General features: G+C 44.8%; 1 protein-coding gene across 1 annotated transcript in view; it reads right to left on the reverse strand.

Moving 5' to 3' along the window:
* LOC122544470 (disintegrin and metalloproteinase domain-containing protein 12-like) overlaps positions 1 to 24,498 on the reverse strand; it is a 255,817-nt gene that overhangs the window by 214,253 nt on the left and 17,066 nt on the right. The window contains exon 2 of the mRNA XM_087992302.1: positions 20,869 to 20,978. Coding sequence (XP_087848428.1) covers positions 20,869 to 20,978 — 110 coding nt within the window. The remainder of the gene's footprint in view (positions 1 to 20,868; positions 20,979 to 24,498) is intronic.

Genomic DNA, 24,498 nt, shown 5'->3' on the forward strand with positions numbered 1-24,498 from the left:
CTGCACCCTTTCCAAAGCTTCCACATCCTTCTTATAATGCAGTGACCAGAACTGTACACAATACTCCAAGTGTGGCCATACCAGAGCTTTGTACTCCTGCAGCATAACCTCCTGGTTCCGGAACTCAATCCCTCTAATTAAGAAAGACCAAAACACTGTATACCTTCTTAACAACCCTGTCAATCTGGGTGGCAACTTTCAGGGATTTGTGTACATGCACACCGAGATCTCTCTGCTCATCTGCACTTCCAAGAATCTTACCATTATAATTGATAGGACCTGGCCATTAATTGCTAGTTTTGTTTCGAGGTCAGAATCTAACATTTGTTAATTTCACAAGGGAACAGTCGTGAATATTGTTACTCAGTGTCCTGTTTATACAGATTCACTGATGTTAAGGTACAAGTTCTTAATTGCCTTAGAGCATCCTGTTATCACTTGGTGACAACAGATGTTTTTATCTTCTGAATAATCTGGGTTCCCCATTTTCTTGTGGCCTGAGCCTCCCTGCTTGCCGTCTTATTTTCTAGTATGCAGCAAATGTGTTCTATAATTCAGTGTTACATTTTAGTCTAAATGTTTAAGGACAAGTTTTAGGGCTATAGAATTTCTCACATCTATTACACAAATTACCACTCTCTTGGGTAACATGTCAGAAAGAGTGAAAATACATTCATCTCTTGCTATTAGAAACTGATTAGAAGCTTCTTTTAAAGCATCTTTTCCCACAGTGCCTTTCTTCAGCAACCAGCACTGTGACTTCATGTGTCCCACCTTACCACAGTGAAAACACCTAACGCCTTTCACCTCCTTTTCACTGTCTTGGGCTTCTTTTTACACCCGTGTTAAACTATTACCAGTGAGCTCGACTCTTTGTTTAGTAGTATAGGATCTCCCCTTCTTCCAATGTGTGGTCTCTGAATTCTCACTTATCAATTTCTCCTTAAACAATTTTAGCGGCCCTCTCACTTCATGCCCAAACTCTAAACCTTGGAGTGCAGGCTCGTAGCTCCTTGAAAGTGGAGTCACAGGTAGATAGGATAGTGAAGAAGGTGTTTGGAATGCTTTCCTTTATTGGTCAGAGTACTGAGCTTAGGGGTTGGGAGGTTATGTTGCGGCTTGACAGGACATTGGTTAGGCCACTTTTGGAATTTTGCAAGCAAATCTGGTCTCCTTCCTATCAGAAGGATGTTGTCAAACTTGAAAGGGTTCAGAAAAAATTCACAAGGATGTTGCCAGGATTGGAGGATTTCAGCTATAGGGAGAGGCTGAATAGGCTAGGGCTGTTTTCCCTGGAGTGTCAAAGGCTGAGGGGTGACCTTACACAGGTTTATAAAATCATGAGGGTCATGCATAAGATAAATAGACAAAGTCAGACAAAGTCTCTTCCCTGGCGTGGGGGAGTCCAGAACTAGAGGACATAGGTTTAGGGTGAGAGGGGAAAGATATAAAAGAGACCTAAGGGGCAACTTTTTCAGAGAGTAATGCACGTATGGAATGAGCTGCCAGAGGAAATGGTGGAAGCTGGTACAATTACGGCACTTAAAAGGCATCTGGATAATATGAATAGGAAGGGTTTGGAGGGATATGGGGTGGGTGCTGGCAAGTGGGACTAGATTGGGTTGGGATATCTGGTCGGCATGGACAAGCTGGACCGAAGGGTCTGTTTCCGTGCTGTACATCTCTATGACTCTATGATTCTAAATGGACTGAGTTTGGTCGATTCAGTTGGTGCATCACTGATTGCAAAAAGTACAAACTGAATTCCCTTATCCCAATCACCTGGATAGTCTTGTATATAAGCCCTCAACATGGTCTTTAGTGGAGAGTGGAGGGTACTTTAATATCTGATGCCACCTTTCTTGCACTCCTTATGGTTCTGGATGTTATGCAGTAGATTTGAATTGTTTTATTCCTAAGATATCCTTGAATAATTTTGATGTAAGGTTTGACCCTTGGTCTGACTATATCTCTGTGGGTAGTCTATATCTAGTGAAAAATTTAAGTAATTCCTCTATACAATCCTTCTAGTTGTGATCTTGCAAAATGGAATGGCCAATGGAAATCTAGTGGACACATTCATTAATGTTAACAAATACTGATTCCCACTTTTTCTTTTAGGTAGGGGTCCCACACAATCACTTAAGACTCTTGTAAAAGGTTCCTGAAATACAGGAATAGATACTAAAGATGTGGGTTTTATTACTGCCTTTGGTTTTCCAATTACCTGACATGTATGACTTATCTGGCAAAATTCAACTACACCTTTGTGCAGTTCAGACCAGTGGAAATGTTTTTGTATTTCAGATTGAGTTTTTCTCACTCCTAAACGTTCCACTAGTGGTAGCTCATGCACTACCCATAACACCTCCTTATTATAACCCACTGGCAATATGACTTGATGAACATCTGTCCATTTTTCATCTGCCTGAATATGTGATGGTCTCCATTTCCTCATTCAGACATTTTTTTTAAGATAGTAACATTTAGGGAATACATTGAATTCTTTTTTCTGTCTGTACCTTTTGATAAAATGCTTTAAATTTTCTTCTTTCTGCTGTAACTCAGTTAATTTATCTGAGTTAAAAATGTCTGCTTTGCCATCTATCTGCTCCTGTTCTGCATCTACCATCTGATCAAACAGGATCTCTGCTCATTCCATATCAACTTTCTTATCTGTGCAAAGTTAAAAATGACACAACGCCAGGTTATAGTCCAACAGATTTAACTGGAAGCACTAGCTTTCACAGCGCTGCTCCTTCATCAGGTGGTTGTAGAGAATAAGATTGTAAGACACAGAATTTACAGCAAAGGTTTACAATGTGATGTAACTGAAATTATATATTGAAAAGACCTGGATTGTTTGTTAAGTTTCTCATCTGTTAGAATGACCATGTTGGTTTCAGATCTTTTATATGTAAATGGCAAATTGTTTTTAAAAGTTACATTAAGTGAAATTTAACAATTGGTATTATGTTGGCCCAGATAATGTATTGAAGGTGTGAGCTTCCCTGTGTGAGACTGTCTGTGCCACAATGGTCAGACTGATTCTAAGCTAAAATACGGATTTACAGAATCTTACATGGATTCATGCAGTGTTTGAGCAAAGTTGGACTACAACCTGGTGTAGTCATTTCTTATTTCTTATCTGTACTCTTTAATCTGTCCTGTTTGAACCGATGATTTTGTGATGTCATTATCACACAGTCAGGAAAAATCACAGGATATGTGTCCTGCAATAGTTATGATTTGGAGTGCCGGTTTTGGAGTGGGGTGCACCGAGTTAAAAATCACACAACACTAGGTTATAGTCCAACAGGTTCATTTGGAAACACTAGCTTTTGGAGTGCTTCTCTTCGTCAGGTGATTATAGAGTATAAGATCGTAAGACACAGAATTTATAGCAAAAGTTTACAGTGTGATGCAACTGAAATGATATATTGAAAACCTAGAACTTTTTTTAAGGTTACATTCTCAAGTGAATTTTAACAATAGATGCCATGTCAGCTCAGATAATGCATTGAAGGTGTGAGGTTAAAGTCTGTCTGTCTCTGTCCCAATGTTCAGACTGATTCTATTTCTAAAAAAAGGATTTTCAGAATCTTACATGGCTCAGGCAGTTTTTGAGCAAAATGTAAAATAATTCTGCAAGTACAAATTCCCCCCACAAACTTATGTGTGTGCGAGTATGTGGGTGTGTGTGGGGTTTGGGGTGTGAGTGTCTGTGAGAGACAGTGTGTATGTGTATGTGCATGAGTATAAAGCGGTAAAGTCTGTGAGAAGGTGTAAGGGGAGAACTTGTGTATAAGAGAGGTCTGTGTGAGTGTATGGGTTTTCAGGAGTGTGTGCATGCGTGTGTGTGTGTGTGTGTAGTCGGGTCACCTGTAATGTGACATAAACCCAAGGTCCCGGCTGAGGCCGTCCTGTAGGTACCGAACTTTGCTATCAGCCTCTGCTTGACCACTTTGCGTTGTTGCTTGCCCCAAAGTCCACCTTGGAGAAAGGTTACCCGAAGGTCCTGGACAGCTGAAGTGTTCCCCGACTGGGAGGGAGCACTCCTGGCTTTTGATTGTTGTGCGGTGTCCATTCATTCGTTGCTGTAGCCTCTGCTTGGTCTCACCAAGGTACCATGCCACAGGGCATCCTTGCCTGCAGCGTATGAGATAGATAATGTTGACAAGTCACATGAGTCCTGAAAGCCGGGCAGTTTGCTACAAACAATGATCCGTTTGAGGTTTGGTGGTTGATTAACGGTGAGAAGTGGAGGTTTGGGAAAGGTCTTGGCAAGGTGCTCATCCTCATTGATAATGTGTCACAGGCTACAAAGAACATGGCATAGTTTTTTGGCTCCGAGGAAGTACTGGATAACAAAGGGTATCCTGTCTGTTGCAGCTTGTGTCTGTCTCCTGAGGAGGTCATTACAGTTTCTCACTGTGGTACGTTGGAACTGGCGGTTGATGAATTGAGCATCATACCTCATTTTTATGAGGGCATCCTTGAGAACTTCCAAGTGCCCGTCATGTTCCTCCTCATCTGAACAGATCCTGTGTATTTTAGGGCTTGTCTACAGGGGAGGACTGTTTTAAAATGTTTTGGGTGGAAGCTAGAGATGTGTAGCATCTTGAGATTATCCGTGGGTTTGCAGTCGAGTGGTGTGCTGAGGTGCCCATTCTTGATGGAGATGCATGAGTCCAGGAATGAGACAGATACTAAAGAGTAGTTCATGGTGAATTTAATGGTGTTACAAAACTTGTTGACATCACTGTGTAGTTGTTCCAGTGACTCCTCGCCATGGGTCCAGAGGAAGAAAATGTCATCAGTATACTTGGTGCATAGTATTGGTTGGAGGTCCCGCATAGAGACAAAGTCTTGTTTCAACCTGTGCATGAACATGTTGGCAAATGGGATGCAAATTTGGTCCCCATGGCTGTTCCATGTGTCTGGATGAAGAACTGATTGTCAAAGGTGAAAACATTGATGGTTTTCAAACCCACCAACACTGATTTCATGTGGCCTACTTTATTGCAATGAAAACACTGGTGCTTTTTAACTTCCCTTTCCCCTTCAAGGGTTTCCTTTTTACCCTGTTGTAAATTTCCTTAATGGTCTTCACCGAGATCTACCTTTTCCCTTTCCATGTGAGGATTTCTCTTTTCCCCAATTGCTATCCCTCACGGAGTGAAATTGATTTTGGAAGCCAATCTTTGATTTACAGACCAATTCATAATCATCTGACATTTCGGGTGCTAATTTTGCCATTTTAGCTCTCTGCTTTTCCTCACTCAGCTTACCTTCAGCCTTCATCTCCATCCTTTTAGATTGACTTTGCTGCCTCGGTGCCAATTTCTGAAGTTCAAACTCTTTCCCTTCCTTTCCTCTCTCTCCTTTTTTCACTCTTCCACTTATAATTGTGATTCAAACGGTTTCATTTCTGTTGCCCTTTCCCTGTCTTTTGCCTCTAACACAAGCTGCTTCATTTTCAATTAAATTTGAGACATCCCTCAAGATTCTGATAGTGTTTCCGGAAATTTAAATGCTGAGCTATTGCTGTAATTATCTCTCCTTTACTCTCAAAAGGAGGCAGCTCCAACCCCAGATTGTCTGCTAATTCCAGCAGCTTGGCCTCAACCACCTTTTGTAAAACTCCCAAAGTCACTCCTTCCACTCCCAGAAAACTCTTAGTGATTGAAAGAGCTATTGCTAAGCCAGGCACTGTTTAAGCCAACCAAATTCAATACCTGAAACACAAGACACTAACACCTTTCACTTGCTGCCTTTGAGTCCAATGACCCTCATCCCAATTTGCAACTATAAAACAAATCATTTCTGCCTCATTCCCAATGAAGGGCTTATGCCTAAAATGTCGATTCTCCTGTTCCTTGGATGCTGTCTGACTTGTGTGCTTTCCAGCACCACATTCTCAACTCTGATCTCCAGCATCTGCAGTCCTCACTTTCTCCTATAGAACAAATCCCACAAAGAGCCCCAAATGGACCAGGCCAGACCCCCTCAATACATTTTAAGAAAGTAGCCCGGACGCAAACTTTGCTCATTGTTTTAAGTAGGTGTTTAGGTGGCCCAACCACTTAGTTTTAAGATTAGATTAGATTCCCTACAGTGTGGAAACAGGCCCTTCGGCCCAACAAGTCAACACCGACCCTCCAAAGAGTAACCCACCCCCTCTGACTAACCCCTAACACTATGGGCAATTTAGCATGGCCAATTCACTTGACCTGCACATCTTTGGATTTGGATTAAACAAAAGAGAATTTATTTGCAACGTGACCGGATCAAATACAAACAAAAGAGAATGGAATGCAGAATAACTTAACCTATCCGAAAACCCAACAGATTATCCCTACTTAATGATGCAGTTCCAAATTCCTGCAACTATCCACATAAACACCCCTTGACACAAAAGGTAAAATCAAATGCAGGGTCTTGCAGGAGAGAGAGTGAGATGGCAGTATAGAACACTCTCTTCCATGTAGCTGTTTCTTGGATCAGCAGCCTCAAACTGACTTCCTGTTTTCAGTGAACCAAACCAAACCAGAGAAAAGCTGAGCAGGAAGAACTGGATGCTCCCCTGTCATTGTACAAGTGTTTTTTCTTTAACTGGAAAGCATTCTCAAGTACATCAAACTGAGACATTTCGTAGTCTGTGTCATTGGGACCTCCTGATGAAAAAACACAAGACAAGCGAACCTTGTTAAAGGAGCAGCATCATAACAGTGTTAACATGTATCTCTTGCCCTTGTCCTCCTCCATGGAAGTGTTCGTGGGTAAAGAAGGTGCTGATCTAAGGATTGTAGTGAATTTCTGCAGTGCATCTTGTACATAGTGCTGTGAATGAGAATCAGTGTTGGAGGGAGTGGATGCTCATGGATGCAGTACCAAGCAAGTAGGTTAATTTGTCCTGGATTGTGTCATCCTGGCAAGTGGGGAATATTCCATTACACTCCTGACTTGTGCCTTTTAGATAGAATCATAAAATCATAGAATCCCTAGATTGTGGAAACAGGCCTTTGGCTTCACAAGTCCACATGGACCCTCCAAAGAGTAACCCACCCAAACCCATTCCCCTTTTTTTTATTTACCCCTGACTCATGCACCTAACCTACACAACCCTGCAATTTAGCACAGCCAGTGGTGGACCAGCTTTTGGGGGTTTTGGAGATGTGTTCCTCGCTGCTATATTCCTAGCCTCTGACCTGCTCTTCCAGCCACTCTGTTTAGGTGGTGCATCCAGCCTAGTTTTAGCTCAATGCTGATACACAGATGTTGATAATGGGGGAATTCAGTGATTGTGACAACACTGAATGTCAAGGAACAGTGCTTAGATTGTCTCTTATTGGTGATGGTCATTGCCTGGCATTTGTGTGGCATGAATGTTACTTGCTACTTGCTTTATTGTCCAGATCTTGTTCATTTTCACATGGATTGCTTCAGTATCTGAGGAGCCGCTACTGATGCTGAACATTGTGAAATCATCAGCAAACATCCCATCTTCTGTCCTTATGATGGAGGGAAAGTCATTTACGAATCAGCTGAAGATGGTTAGGCTTAGGACACAACCCAGATGAACTCCTGTAGAGATGTCCTGGAGCTGGGATGACTGCCCTCCAATAACCACAACCATCTTCCTACGTGCCAGGTGTGACTCCAACCAACAGGGAGTTTGCCGCCTGATTCCCATTGATTCCAGTTTTGCCACGGCTCCTCGATATAATACTGAGTTACACGCAGCCTTGATGTCAATGGCTGTCACTCTCATCTGACCTCTTGAATTCAGCTGTTTTGTCCATGTTTGAATCAAGGCTCTAATTATGTCAGGAACTGAGTGGCCCCCATTGAGCCCGATGTCACTGAGCAGGTTATTACTGATCAGATTTTGCCTGATCGCACTGTTGATGACTCCTTCCTTTACTGATGATTGAGAGCAGACTGATGGGTGGTGTTGGATGGGTCGGATTTGTCCTGCTTTTTATGTACAGGACATACCTGAGCAATCTTCCACGTTGTCGTGTAGATGCCAGTGTGTAACTGTACTGGAATAGCTTGGCAAGGTGGGCAGAAAGTTCAGGAGCACACTTCTTCAGTACTATTGTTGGAATGTTGTCAAGGCCTTTGCCGTCTCCAGTATCTCCAACTGTTTCTTGATACAACATAGAGTTAATTGAATTGGCTAAAAACTGGTGTCTATAGGGCTGGGAACTATTGGAAGAAGTCAATATGGATCGTCCACTCAGCACTCCTGGCTGAAGATTGCTACAAAAACTTCAGCATTATCTTTTTCACTGATGTGCTGGGCTTTTCCATTATTGAGGATAGGGATATTTATGGAGCCTCCTCCTCCAGTGTATTGTTAATCCATTCAAGACTGGGTGTGGCAGGACTGCAGAACTTTGATCTGATCCATTGGTTGTATGATTGTTTGGCTCTGTCTATCATTTGCTGCTTATGCTGTTTGGCATGCATGTAGTCCTGTTTGGTAGCTTCACTAGGTTGGCACCTCATCTTCAGGTATGGCTGATGCTACTCTTAGCATGCTGTCCTGCATTCTCCTGTAAACTAGGGTTGATCCAGGCTTGGTGGTCATGGTTAATGGCCCACTGCACCTCATGGATGCTCTGACTTGAGTTGATAGATCAGTTTGAAGTGGTTTTTTTAATTGTTTGTAATGTTCATAAATTATGTCGATAAGAATGCGGAGGGTATGGTAACTAAGTTGTGGATGATGCAAGGATTGGCTGGGTGCTTGACAGTGGGGAGGAAATTTAGAGGAGAATAGAAATGGATAGATCAGATGGGGAAATCAATCGCAGATGGAATTTAACCCTGATAACTGCGAGGTGATGCATGTTGAAAGAAGTAACAAGACTGGGGAGTACTTGATGAATAGCAGGTAATGAGGAAGTTCAAAGATAAAGAGGGAATTTTAGGTTCTTGACTACAGTACCCTAATGGTAGCAGGTCAGGTTAATAGTGTAGTTAAGAAGGCATGCAGGATACAACTTTGACTCATGGCATAGATTATAAGGGCAAGGAGCTCATGTTGGAACTGTGGTCAGACCTCAGCAGGAGTACTGTGTGCACCTTTGGTCATCATTCGATAGGAAGGATGTCATTACATTGGAGGGAGTACAGAACAAATTCATCAGGATGTTGCCTTGAATCGTTTTCTTTACAGGAGAAAAGGTTGAGAAGGATTCTGATTAAGATGTATAAGATTATGAGGGATATGGACAGATGGCAAGTTGGCAAATGGAATAGAATATGGGAAGATCTATCATTGTTCATTTTTAGAAGGGAGGCGAAATGGAGAAAACTGGTGGGATTATCTTATGAATAAATATGTTGATTGGCTTACAAACAGGTTGGGACTGTATTCAGTGGAATTTAGAAGAATGCGAGGTGATCTCTTTGAAATATAAGTGGCTTGACAGGGTAGATGCTGAGAGGATATTTCCCCTTGTCAGAGAGTCTAGGACCCGAGGGCAAAGTCTCAGAATAAAGGGGCACAAACTTAAAACCGAGATGAGAAGGAATTTCTTCTTTGAAACCTTTTACCACAGAAATCTGTGGGGGCAGAGTCATTGTGTAAGTTTTAAGATGAGAAAGATAGATTCTTATCAGTTAGGTAATCAAGGTTTATGAGAAAAGGGCAGGAAAGTGGATTTGTGAAATGTTAGATCAGCCATCCTCCGCATGGTGGAGCAGAATTGAGGGGTCAAATGGCCTTCTCCTGTTCCAATTTCTGATGGTCTTATAGAAGAGAAAGCAGCTGTTTCCTTTGCTGGGAAGTCAACTATAAAGGGGCACAATTTTAAGGTGAAAGGCAGGTGCTTTAGAGGGAATTTGAGGAACAATGTTTCCACCCGGGGTTGTTGTGTCTTGAATGCGTGGCCTGAAAGGTGATGGCGGAGTTGTAGTTGAGGTGTGAAATATCACAACTTTAAAAGAACTGCTTGGATGAGCACTTGAAATGTCATAACATTCACGGCTAAGGCCAAGTTCTCTAAATTGGTGTTGGTGTAGATTTGAAATATTTTATGTCTTTCTCGACTCAATGGTTCAAAGAGTTTATTCTGCACTGTATGATTCTATGATTTTTTTCTTATCAGTGTATTTATGTGAAGTACCAATATTGTTAAATAAATTATTGTCATCAGAAATAAAACATCTCTTAATTGATTATTTCTTGGGGGTATGATTGGAAGTGTGTGATTTCTATACATATATGAATAGTATAATTTAAGTTTACATTTTATAATAAAGTCATTACTTCTTTGAAGGGGTTTGCTGAAATAAAATATTCAGAAAAAGGTCAAACATTCTTCGAGAGCAGTGATCTATTCAGCACAGAGCTGGGATTCCCTGGAATGTTCCTAGAATAGGGTGACATGCTGCCTCATAGTGCCAGGGACCTGAGTTCAGTTCCAGACTTGGGTAACTGTATGTAGTTTGCACATTCTTCCCATATCTGCTTGGGTTTTCTCAGGGTACTCCGGTTTCCTCATACAGTCCAAAGATGTGCAGGTTAGGTGAATCGGCATGCTAAATTGTCTATCGTGTTCAAGGATGTGTAGGTTAGGTGCATTAGTCAGGGGAAATGTAGGGAGATGGGTCTAGGTGTGATACTCTTTGGATCAGTATGGACTTGTTGGATTGAAGTGGCCTGTTTCTGCTGTCTTTGAATTCTATGGAATTTGATGTTCTGTGTTGGTTGATGATGTGGACTGTAAACATTGAACTCCATTCCCTTCCTTTGGATACAAATTAATCAAGGATGTGATTTGTTTGTTTCATCTGATATATTTATTCTCATATCTATTTGTTACAAAATAAGGTGAAAAGTGTTGGATAGTATCACCCTCCGGCGCGATTTAAAACACAGAAAAATAAACCAAAACATAAAATGCGAAGGCAGAAAAATGAAGAAATAAAGTAAGAGTCCAACTTTCCAGTCCTTCTTGCTAAGTGCTCCATCATCGATCATGGGCCAAGTGGCAAGGCACAAGTCCCCTTCAACACTCCACCACCGCTCAAATGAAAGTTGCTACTCTTTGGTGCCATTCTACCCTGCACCGATGCCTTCGCCACTATGAGTCCTTGATGGACCTCACAAATGAAGACACCACCAGTGTAGCTAGATACTGCACCAGCCCAAACTCTATCGTTGCTATGAGTCCACTTTGGGTGCATCTCATCGATGCAGCTACTGTTGATGCTGCCACTGCTCGTACTGGGCCCAAACTCACATCCACTGCTGCTTCCATGACTTTGCACTGGATACAGCTGCAGCTGGGAACCCAACTCCCTCTGCAACAGGAGCCATGAGTTGGCGCTAGGACCGTCTTGTCAGAAGCCTCCAGGAACCCATCTCACCTCTGGCACTGCCACCACAGGTCTGCATTACTGAGATTTGGAGAAAATCTGAGGACAGGAGCATATTTTCTTTTCTCCCAGAAAGCAGTATAGGACAAAGAGGACAGTTTAGGGAAAGCAGTTACCTCAATGTAATAGTTTAGTTTGTGAAACTTCCAGGCCAGGCGTATATTGTTAGAAGCTAGCACACAGGCTGAGAAAGCTTCCCTCTCGATTTTATGAGTATTCATCGAAGGAGACTCCATAGGTAACAGGAAAAAAAACTGGGATAGATTAGTTCAGTCAAATTTGAAGATTTGTGAAGAGGGGTAATTTCCCTAGATTTGAACATCTGTAACAGGTAATAGAAACAGAGAAGATAGAAGCGAGAGATTTAGATTACATTACAGTGTGGAAACAGGCCCAACAAGTCCACACCGAACCACCGAAGTGCAACCCACCCATACCCCTATATTTACCCCTTACCTAACACTACGGGCAATTTAGCATGGCCAATTCACCTTACCTGCACATCTTTGGACTGTGGGAGGAAACCAGAGCACCCGGAGGAAACCCAAGCAGACACGGGGAGAATGTGCAAACTCCACACAGTCAGTCGCCTGAGGCGGGAATTGAACCCGGGTGTCTGGCGCTGTGAGGCAGCAGTGCTCACCACTGTGCCACCGTGCCGTCCAAGAGAGGAGACCATTCAGGCATTTGAGTCTGCTCTGCCATTCATCAGGAGCATGGCTGACTGTCCAACTCAATAGCCTAATCCTGCTTTCTCCCCATAACCTTTGATCCCATTCACCCCAAGTGCTGTATCTGGCCGCCTCTTGAATACATTCAGTGTTGTGGCATCAACTATTTCCTGTGGTAATGAATTACATGGGTTAATGTCATGAAGTAGGTTGAGACTTCATTTAACCATATTTTTTAAGATCTTTAAGACGACTTGTTAATAACCTCAATGTTAACTGCATAAAATTTGATCTGTGAAATCAGGACTAATTCTGGAATCTGTCTTGTTCTGCATGCCCATCAGCGAGGATCATACCAACATTTGTCTTTGTTGAAGTCATACAGGCTTGATTTCTTGCCCACTCCTGCTTTGCATTTGTTAAAACTCCTTCACATGTGTCTGACCACTGGAATTCAACACCTTAATAACTTTCACAGGTTTACCAAATGATTCACTGTGAATTTAACAGTGTTTAATTTGACCGTCTGGTTCTTTCCAATGATATTATTAGCTATTGTGATTATTTCTTTATATGTCTTGTTATGAGGTGTATGGGTACTGTACCTTTTAGAGAGTTAAAATGCTGGCATGGACATGAAGAAGCACAGAGAACCACGTAACCATGTAACATTTGGTCAAAACAGCTAGAGTAGCTGGGTTGCCATAAGACAAAAACAAATCCAAATTCATCCAATCAGTATAAATTGTGTTCCAAGATACCAAACTCCAATCCAGTTTGATATTAGTATTTTGATAATATAAAAACCAATGAAGCAATCCAATGTTTTGGGGTATAAATATAAGACATTTTAAATAATTACCCAGAGCGGCAAAAACAACTGCCAAAAGACCAGCAGATGGAGGCTGCTCGTAAGACCTCTCTGATATTTACCTGTCTGGGGAAGGATTTTGCACAGAAAAACATTGAAACCAACCTGGAGAGAGAATCTACAGAGGAAAATCTACAGAGGAAACTCAGCAAAGCTGACTGATTTTGAAACATGATTATTTTTCTGTAAACCATAATTGGGCCTTTTTTAATCAGACGAGTGTTGTAGAGTCATAGAGATGTACAGCACGGAAACAAACCCTTCGGTCCAACCTGTCTATGCCAACCAGATATCCCAACCAATCTAGTCCCACCTGCCAGCAAGCGGCCCATATCCCTCCAAACCCTTCCTATTCATGTGGAGAAGGTGAGGTCTGCAGATGCTGGAGATCAGAGCTGGAAATGTGTTGCTGGAAAAGCGCAGCAGGTCAGGCAGCATCCAGGGAACAGGAGAATCGACGTTTCGGGCATAAGCCCTTCTTCAGGAATGAGGAAAGTTTGTCCAGCAGGCTAAGATAAAAGGTAGGGAGGAGGGACTTGGGGGAGGGTCGTCGGAAATGTGATAGGTGGAAAGAGGTCAAGGTGAGGGTGATAGGTCAGACTGGGGTGGGGGCGGAGAGGTCGGGAAGAAGATCTCAGGTTAGGAAGGCGGTGCTGAATTTGATGGATTTGACTGAGACAGGGTTGGGGGAGGGGAAATGAGGAAACTAGTGAAATCCGAGTTCATCCCTTGTGGTTGGAGGGTTCCTAACCGGAAGATGAGGCGCTCTTCCTCCAACCGTCGTTTCGCTGTGGTCTGACGATGGAGGAGTCCAAAGACCTGCATATCCTTGGTGGAGTGGGAGGGGGAATTGAAATGTTGAGCTACAGGGTGGTTGGGTTGGTTGGTCCGGGTGTCCCAGAGGTGTTCTCTGAAACGCTCCGCAAGTAGCCGGCCTGTCTCCCCAATATAGAGGAGGCCACATCGGGTGCAGAGGATGCAATAGATGATGTGTGTGGAGGTGCAGGTGAATCTGTGGCGGATATGGAAGTTTCCTTTGGGGCCTTGGAGGGAGGTGAGGGGGGAGGTGTGGGCGCAAGTCTTGCACCTCCTGTGGTTGCAGGGGAAGGTGCCGGGAGTGGAGGTTGTCTCCCATTGTCTCCGCCTGCTCCTGCCCCACCGAACTCATCTCTGCGTACCTTGACACCGTCCTGTCCCCCTTAGTCCAAGAACTCCCCACCTACGTTCGGGACACCACCCATGCCCTCCACCTGCTCCATGATTTTCGCTTCCCCGGTCACCAACGCCTTATTTTCACCATGGACATCCAGTCCCTGTATACCTCCATCCCCCATCACGAAGGACTCAAAGCCCTCCGCTTCTCTCTTTCCCGCCGTTCCGACCAGTACCCTTCCACTGACACCCTCCTTCGACTGACTGAACTGGTCCTCACCCTGAACAACTTCTCTTTCCAATCCTCCCACTTCCTCCAAAAGAAAGGAGTAGCCATGGGCACCCGCATGGGCCCCAGCTATGCCTGCCTCTTCACAGGATATGTGGAACAATCCATCTTCCGCAACTACACTGGCCCCACCCCCCACCTTTTCCTCCGCTACATCGATGACTGTATCGGCGCCGCCTCGTGCTCCCACAAGGAAGTTGAACAGTTCATCCACTTCACCAACACCTTCCACCCCGACCTCAAATTCACCTGGACAGTCTCAGATTCCTCCCTCCCCTTCCTCGACCTTTCTATTTCTATCTCAGGCGACCGAATCAACACGGACATCTACTACAAACCAACCGACTCCCACAGCTACCTGGACTACACCTCCTCCCATCCTGCCCCCTGTAAAAACGCCATCCCATTCTCCCAATTCTTTTGACTCCGCCGCATCTGCTCCCAGGAGGACCAGTTCCAAAAACGCACATCCCAGATGGCCTCCTTCTTCAAGGACCGCAATTTCCCCCCCGACGTGGTCGATGATGCCCTCCACCGCATCTCTTCCACTTCCCGCTCCTCCGCCCTTGAACCCCGCCCCTCCAACCGCCACCAGGACAGAACCCCACTGGTCCTCACCTACCACCCCACCAATCTCCATGTACAGCGCATCATCCGCCGTCATTTCCAAACGGACCCCACTACCAAGGATATATTTCCCTCCCCTCCCCTATCAGCATTCCGTAAAGACCACTCCCTCCGTGACTCCCTCGTCAGATCCACACCCCTCACCAACTCAACCTCCACTCCCGGCACCTTCCCCTGCAACCGCAGGAGGTGCAAGACTTGCGCCCACACCTCCCCCCTCACCTCCCTCCAAGGCCCCAAAGGAAACTTCCATATCCGCCACAGATTCACCTGCACCTCCACACATATCATCTATTGCATCCTCTGCACCCGATGTGGCCTCCTCTATATTGGGGAGACAGGCCGGCTACTTGCGGAGCGTTTCAGAGAACACCTCTGGGACACCCGGACCAACCAACCCAACCACCCTGTAGCTCAACATTTCAATTCCCCCTCCCACTCCACCAAGGATATGCAGGTCTTTGGGCTCCTCCATTGTCAGACCACAGCGAAACGACGGTTGGAGGAAGAACGCCTCATCTTCCGGCTAGGAACCCTCCAACCACAAGGGATGAACTCGGATTTCACCAGTTTCCTCATTTCCCCTCCCCCCACCCTGTCTCAGTCAAATCCATCAAATTCAGCACCGCCTTCCTAACCTGAGATCTTCTTCCCGACCTCTCCGCCCCCACCCCAGTCTGACCTATCACCCTCACCTTGACCTCTTTCCACCTATCACATTTCCGACGCCCCTCCCCTAAGTCCCTCCTCCCTACCTTTTATCTTAGCCTGCTGGACAAACTTTCCTCATTCCTGAAGAAGGGCTTCCTATTCATGTACCCATCCAGATGCCCTTTAAATGTTGCAATTGTACCAGCCTCCACCACTTCCTCTGGTAGCGCATTCCATACACGTACAACCCTCTGCGTTAAAAAGTAGCCCCTTAGGTCTCTTTTATATCTTTCCCTTCTCACCCTAAAGCTATGCCCTCTAGTTCTGGACACCCCCACCCCAGGGAAAAGACTTTGTCTATTTATCCTAATTTATCCTCATAATTTTGTAAAAATCTGTAAGGTCACCCCTCAGCCTCCTATGCTCCAGGGAAAACAGCCCCAACCTGTACAGCCTCTCCCTATATCTCAAATCCTCCAACCCTGGCAACATCCATGTAAATGTTTTCTGAACCCTTTCAAGTTTTCCAACATCTTTCCAATAGGAAGGAGACCAGAATTGCATAAAGGAAAGCATACCAAAGGCCTTCTTCACTATCCTATCTACCTGCGACTCCACTTTCAAGGAGCTATGAACCTGCACTCCAAGGTCTCTTTGTTCAGCAACACTCCCTAGGACCTTACCATTAAGTGTGTAAGTCCTGATAAGATTTGCTTTCCCAAAATGCAACGCCTTGCATTTATCTAAATTAAACTCCATCTGCCACTTCTCAACCCGTTGGCTCATCTGATCAAGATCCTGTTGTAACCTGAGGTAACCTTCTTCGCTGTCCACTACATCTCCAATTTAGGTGTCATCTGCAAACTTACTAACTGTACCTCTTATGCTCGCATCCAAATCATTTATGTAAATGATGAAATGTAGAGGATCCAGCACCGATCCTTGTGGCACTCCACTGGTCACAGGCCTCCAGTCTGAAAAACAACCCTCCACCACCACCCTCTGTCTTCTACCTTTGAGCCAGTTCTGTACCCAAATGGCTAGTTCTCCCTATATTCCGTGAGATCTAACCTTGTTAATCAGTCTCCCATGGGAAACCTTGTCGAACGCCTTACTGAAATCCATATAGATCACATCTACTGCTTTGCCCTCATCAATTCTCTTTGTTACTTCTTCAAAAAACTCAATCAAGTTTGGGGAAGGTCAAAGATAGATTTAGAGAAATGAGTTGTAAATAGTTGTTTGTTAATTATTCTCTGTTAGACTTTTTAAAAAATATTGATTTTTACTTTGAATAGTGACATTTGGGGATAGTTCTTTGCCTCTCGAATTTTAATATATTACAGCACGAGGTGAATCTTTTCTGTGTGGCTTGTTTAAATTAGCAGAGTGGTTTACCCCATGTTGTCACAGTCTTATTTAGATTTTGCAGCAACATGTTTTGGCCTACCCTAAGGCTAAACATAAATACCTTTCAAAGGGTGTGTTGAGTGTTGTCAAGAGTAAAGATTCTTCACCCAGTTTCATATTCCAGTTGCCATTTTTAGCATGAAGATTACTGAAAAATTTTACCTCTATCAGGGAATGGGCAAAAGATCCTGGCATTGACAACGATGGCTATATTGCATAAGCCCAGTGTACCATTTTGGATACTGCTGGTGGGGACAGCCTACCAGGGGGAAACCATAGTTGTCAGGTGTCTGGCACTCAACCTGGCACTGTGGCTCAGAAGGGAAGCGGGGAGAATAGAAAAGCGCTAGTGGTAGGGGGCTTAATAGTTAGGCGGATTGACAGGAGAGTTTGTGGTCAGAAATGAGATTCCCGGAAGGTAAGTTGCCTCCCCGGTGCCAGGATCTGGGATGTCACCAGTGGGGTTTATAAAATTCTGAAGGGGGAAGGTGAGCAGCCAGAAATCATGGTACATATTGGCACCAATGATATAGCCAGGAAAGGGATTGAATATCTGAAAAGTGACTACAGAGAGTTAGGTTGGAAGCTGAAGAGCAGGACGAGTAGAGTAGTGACCTCAGGTTTGCTACCGGTGTCACGAGACAGTGAGGTGAGGAACAGTCAGCGAATGCAGCTTAACACGTGGCTGTGAGGCTGGTGCAGGAGGGAGGGCTTCAGATACCTAGATCATTGGGATGCCTTCTGCGGATGGTGGGACCTGTACAAGAATGACGGGTTGCACCTGAACTGGAGGGGCACACATGTCCTGGGTGGGAGTTTGGTCGTGTGGATTGGGAAAGTTTAAACTAGTTTGACAAGTGGGTGGGAACCAGAGCTACGTATCTGAGTTGTAGTTGGGACAGTGACAGGATGTAATGAATTGGAAAGGATTTTCATGTGATGAAACAAAGGGATCGGTTAAAGTATGTCTGATTTAACAGGAGTGTCAGAAATAAGAGTGATAAACTTAGAGCATGGATCAGAACTTGGGGCTATGATGATGTGGCCATAATGGAGATGTGGGTTTCACAGGGGCAGGAATGGTTACTAGATGTTCCAGGGTTTAGAACTTTTAAAAAGAACAGGGAGGGTGGAAAAAGAGGAGGGGGTGTTGCATTGCTAATCAGAGAGTGCATCACAGCTACAGAAACAAAGGTTGTTGAGGACGGTTTGTCTACTGAGTCAGTATGGGTGGAAGTTAGGAACAGCAAGGGAGTGGCCAACTCATTGGGGGCTTTCTACAGACCCCCTAATAGCAGTAGGGAGATTGAAGAACATCAGCAATGCTTTGCCCGGAGGCCCACTGAAAATGTTACCGAGTAAGGTGACGAAATGTCTGGAAATGAACCTTCCAGCTCAGCGAGCAAACCTACATCAATGTCAAAGGATTTTGCCAGGGTTAGAGGGTTTGAGCTTAAGGGAGAGGCTGAATAGAATGGACCTATTTTCCCTGGAGCATCAGAGGCTGAGGGGTGACCTTACAGAGGTTTATAGAATCATGAGGGGCATAGATATGGTAAATAGATAAGGTTTTTTTCCCTGAGGTGGGGGAGTCCAGAACTAGAGGGCGTAAGTTTAGGGTGAGAGGGGAAATATTTAAAAGGGACCTAAGGAGCAACTTTTTCACACAGAGGGTGGTGTATGTATAGAATGAGCTGCCAGAGGAAGTGGTGGAGACTGGAATAATTAGAACATTTAAAAAGCATCTGGATGGGTATGTGAACAGGAAGGGTTTCGAGGGATATTTGCAAAGTTCTGGCAAATTGGCCTGGATTAATTTAGGAAAAGGGGCAACTTTTCCACACAGAGGGTGGTACATGTATGGAATGAGCTGCCAGAGAAAGTGGTGGAGGCTGGTACAATTGCAACATTTAAAAGGCATTTGGATGGGTATATGAATAGGAAGGGTTTGGAGGGATATGGGCCGGATGCTGGCGGGTGGGACTAGATTGAGTTGGGATATCTGGTCGGCATGGACGGGTTGAACCGAAGGGTCTGTTTCCATGCTGTACATCCCTATGAGTTTATATCTGGTCGGCATGGACATGTCGGACTGAAGGGTCTTTTTCCGTGCAGTACATCTCTGTGACTCTAAAACGATGGGATTCCCACAATCTGGAAACTCTGCGACTCTGATGTTTGTTCCCTTCTCTTCCCCTAAAAAGTTGTCCCTCTATTTCATTCTCAGTGCATCAAAGCCAAAAGAAAATATCCAGCATTCTCAATTGGTTCTGAACTTGAACCAAATAGATTCTGTTCATGACCCTTTCAAAACATCCTCTCTCCAAATGCTACCCCGTCATCCTTCCTCCTTTCTTTCATTCCTTCATGTTCTGAAGGCCCTGTGTCCAGGAATATTTAAGAACGTACCTTTCCTTGCCTTGATGCAGCTGAAGAACAAGAAGTTAACCTTTGATATGAATGGTAGGGTTCTAATCCCTGTCAGGTAAGCTGCTAGAAATGAAATCAATTGTAATGCTCAAGAAGTCTTCCGGAACCTCATCTGTGACTATCGATGATACAAATATTTCAGCAAGGGGCCTAGCAATCATTTTTCTAGCTTCCGACGGAGTTCTAGGGCACACCTGATCAGGTCCCATGCATTTATTCACCTTGTGCAAATTTTGAAATCGGATAATTTTATATGAATGAGAACAGCAATGATACTAATATGGAGCCCTGCGCCGAACACAGGACCACATCACACTGACACCTTGCAAAGCACTCCTCGAAGGAAGGAAAGCAGTCAGTAAAAGTTAAAGATAGTTGAAGCAATGCCAAGGATCAGCAGGGATCAGAATGGAGAATAACGCATTCATGTAAAAAAAAAGCTGAATTAAACGCTGGATGCAAATTGCATTTTAAAACAAAATTGATGATTTGACCACTCTGAGTGGACTTAATGGGTATGATTGAATTGCCATTATACAGACTTGGCTACAGGATCCTAAACTTGGAAATCCATCCCTGAACCTCTCAATGTCTTTTTATCTCACTTTCCTTTGGGTAAAGATCCTTAAAACTGACCAAGGGACTTTAACATCTGTTCAAGTATTGCCTTATAGAGCTTGTTAACACATATTTGCTCTTCCTGTAATCACTGGGATATCTTATGATGCTGAAGAAGTTATAGAGTCATAGAGATGTACAGCATGGAAACAGACCCTTCGGTCCAACCCGTCCATGCTGACCAGATATCCCAACCCAAACTAATCCCATCTGCCAGCACCTGGCCCATATCCCTCCAAACCCTTCCAATTCATATACTCATCCAAATGCCTCTTAAATGTTGCAATTATACCAGCCTTCACCACATCCTCTGACAGCTCATTCCATACATGTACCACTCTCTGCGTGAAAAAGTTGCCCCTTAGGTCTCTTTTATATCTTTCCCCTCTCACCCTAAACCTATGCCCTCTAGTTCTGGACTTCCCGACCCCAGGGAAAAGACTTTGTCTATTTATCCTATCCATGCCCCTCATAATTTTGTAAACCTCTATAAGGTCACCCTTCAGCCTCCAACACTCTAGGGAAAACAGCCCCAGCCTGTTCAGCCTCTCTCTGTAGCTCAGATCCTCCTACCCTGGCAACATCCTTGTAAATCTTTTCTAAACCCTTTCAAGTTTCACAACATCTTTCCGATAGGAAGGAGACCAGAATTTTGTAAGTACAAGTTATGTAAGTACAAGTTATTGTTCAATGGATTAAAAGATTTGGATCATTGTGGTCGAGAGGCTGGAGACCTGGCTCACAGTCATTACCTGAGGCAGTATGGGCGTATTCCGCTTCCCTCTTCCTGATAGCAGCTGGGGGAATACAAACTTATAATCCTTCAGTTCTTCAAGTAACTTCTGCTGGTGAAATCGAAAACCTGTTTGAAACAAAGTGGGGGGAGAATGAATGATACAGTCACAATGTTCAGTGCACAAATTTTGTATTATTTACCACAACATTATTCATCTGCAGCATTATAACCACAGAGCGCCAGCAGATCCCAATACTGGGATCACCAGCACCATCAGATCCCAACACAGCAGATTCCAGCACTGTGATCACCCAGCATCAGCAGATTCCAGCACTGAGATCACCCAGCACCAGCAAAGCCCAGCACAGGGATCACCAGCACCAGCATAACCCAGCACTGTGATCACCCAGCACCAGCAGATTCCAGCACTGGGATCACCCAACAGCAGCAGATTCCCTCATTGAGATTTCCCAGCACATGCAGATCCCAGCACTAGGATCACCCAGCACCAGCAGTGCCCAGTACTGGAATCACTTAGCACCAGTGGTGCCAGCACTGGGATGACCCAGCAGCAGCGGTGCCCGGCACTGGGATCACTGAGCACCAGCGGACCTCTACACTGGGATCACCCAGGTTGAGAATAAACAGGTTTTCCAGGATCAGCACTAATGTGACTGGGGTGGAAAATGGAAATGTTTATCCAGATTCTGGTTACTGTTGCAATTCTACATTGAAATTCTTCGCTGCCTCCACAGAAAGAGTGGTAACCCATTTGAAGAGCTAGTTACCTTCAATTTTTCAAAATGAGCGTCACAGAATCATACAGCGTAAAAAATGCTCTTTGGCCCTTCAAGTCTGCACTAAAAAATCAATGCTAAATCTACACAAATCCCACTCTCTTGTACTTAGACAATAGCCTTCATTGTTATGTCTTTTCAAGTACTCATACTTGTAAAAGGTTGTAAGGCCGTACATAAGGGTGGCACGGTGGCACAGTGGTTAGCACTGCTGCCTCACAGCGCCAGAGACCCGGGTTCAATTCCCGCCTCAGGTGACTGACTGTGTGGAGTTTGCACATTCTCCCCGTGTCTGCGTGGGTTTCCTCCGGGTGCTCCGGTTTCCTCCCACAATCCAAAAATGTGCAGGTTAGGTGAATTGACCATGCTAAATTTTCCATAGTGTTAGGTGAAGGGGTAAAAGTAGGGGTAGGGATGTGGGTGGGTTGCGGGTCGGTGTGGACTTGTTGGGCCGAAGGGCCTGTTTCCACACTGTAAGTAATCTAATCTAATTTCTGGCAGCACTTTCCAGATACCCACCACACTTAGGTTAAAAACGTGTTTTGTTAAATTGCCTCTAAACCTCCTGCTATTCACCTGAAAATGATGCCTCCTCATTATTGACCCACAACTAGGGGAAACAGCTGCTTCCTATCCATGCTGTCCATGCCCCTCTTAATCTTATAGACCTCTATCAGATCCCCCTCAACCTTCTCTGCTCAAAAGAAAACACCCTGAGCTTATCCAGCGTCCCTTTATTGCTGAAATGCTCCATCCCAGGGAACATCCTGGTGAACCTCCTCTGTACCCCCTCCAGTGCAATCACATCCTCTCTCCAGCTGGGGCCGAACCAGAATCCTGTACAGCTCTAACATCACCTCCCTGGATTTATAATCTATGCCTCATCTGATAAAGATAAGTGTCCCATCTGCCTTCTTAACCACCCAATCCTGACACCTTCAGGGATCTGTAGACAAATAAGCCCACATCCCTCTGTTCCTCTGAGCTTCCTAGTGTCCCGCTGTTCATTGAATGTTCCCTTACCTTGTTACGCCTTCCAAAGTGCATCACCTCACATTTATGAGGGTTAACTTCCATTTGCGACTGATCTGACCACAATACTCCCTTATCCTGGTTCTACTGGCCTGCAGTAACACACAAACAGACCTTCTCCCACTACCAAACGAAAAACTAAAAGAACTGCAGATACTATAAATCAGAGACATAAATAGAAATTACTGGAAAAGCTCAGCAGGTCCAGCAGCATCTGTGGAGAGAAAGTAGAGTTAACGTTTCAGGTAGAGTGACCCTTCTGAGAACTGAAGGTTTCCTTATATGACTCCCCACCACTCCCCCTCCTCTCTTACCTCTCCTTTCTATTCTTCCTATGGCTTCTATACCCTGGAACATTGAGCTGCCAGTCCTGTCCCTCCCTCAGCCATGTTTCTGTAACAGTCATTATTATTCCAGTCCCATGTTCCCATTAATACCCTGTTTTCCTGTCCGGCCTCTTGCATTGAAATAGCTACAAATTAATTAATCAGACTTCCCTCACTCCCTGACATGTTCTTGCCTTTCTTGCGTATTTAACTTGTTCTCTTTAACTTCTGCACCAACCTCAACTTTTTCTCTTGTCTCACTGCTGCGGAGGGTCCCTGCTACTAGCCAGACTACTTTAAACCCTCCCGAGTGGCTTCAGCAAATGTCCCCACCAGGACATTGGTCCCCCTTCAGCTCGGGTGCAACCTCTTGTTCAGGTCACCTCTGCCCCAGAAGCGATCTCAATCATCCAAAAAATCTGAATCCCTGCCCCCTTACACCAACTCCTCAGCCACACAATTCATCTGCCTTATCCTCCTACTCCTATTCTCACTCACACTTGGCACTGCCACTCATCCAGAAATTACTATCGAGGTAAAAACAATGACTGCAGATGCTGGAAACCAGATTCTGGATTAGTGGTGCTGGAAGAGCACAGCAGTTCAGGCAGCATCCAAGGAGCTTCGAAATCGACGTTTCGGGCAAAAGCCCTTCATCAGGAATAAAGGCAGAGAGCTTGAAGCGTGGAGAGATAAGCTAGAGGAGGGTGGGGGTGGGGAGAAAGTAACATAGAGTACAATGGGTGAGTGGGGGAGGGGATGAAGGTGATAGGTCAGGGAGGAGAGGGTGGAGTGGATAGGTGGAAAAGGAGATAGGCAGGTAGGACAAGTCCGGACAAGTCATGGGGACAGTGCTGAGCTGGAGTTTGGAACTAAGGTGAGGTGGGGGAAGGGGAAATGAGGAAACTGTTGAAGTCCACATTGATGCCCTGGGGTTGAAGTGTTCCGAGGCGGAAGATGAGGCGTTCTTCCTCCAGGCGTCTGGTGGTGAGGGAGCAGCGGTGAAGGAGGCCCAGGACCTCCATGTCCTCGGCAGATTGGGAGGGGGAGTTGAAATGTTGGGCCACGGGGCGGTGTGGTTAATTGGTGCAGGTGTCCCAGGGATGTTCCCTAAAGTGCTCTGCTAGGAGGCGCCCAGTCTCTCCAATATAGAGGAGACTGCCTCGGGAGCAACGGATACAATCAATGATATTAGTGGATGTGCAAGTAAAACTTTGATCGATGTGACGAAGGCTCCTTTAGGGCCTTGGATAGAGGTGAGTGAGGAGGTTTTGTTGCAGGTTTTACAGTTCCTGCGGTGGCAGTGGAAAGTGCCAGGATGGGAGGGTGGGTTGTAGGTGGGCGTGGACCTGACCAGGTAGTCACCAAGGGAATGGTCTTTACGGAAGTCGGATGCTGCCTGAACTGCTGTGCTCTTCCAGCACCACTAATCCAGAAATTACTATCCTCAGGATCCTACTTTTTAACCTCCTGCGTAACTCCCTGCATTTA

The sequence above is a fragment of the Chiloscyllium plagiosum genome, unplaced genomic scaffold (genome assembly GCF_037043375.1).
Source record: "Chiloscyllium plagiosum isolate Xiang-an unplaced genomic scaffold, Cpla_swu_hap1 HiC_scaffold_1, whole genome shotgun sequence".
Lineage (NCBI taxonomy): Eukaryota > Metazoa > Chordata > Chondrichthyes > Orectolobiformes > Hemiscylliidae > Chiloscyllium > Chiloscyllium plagiosum.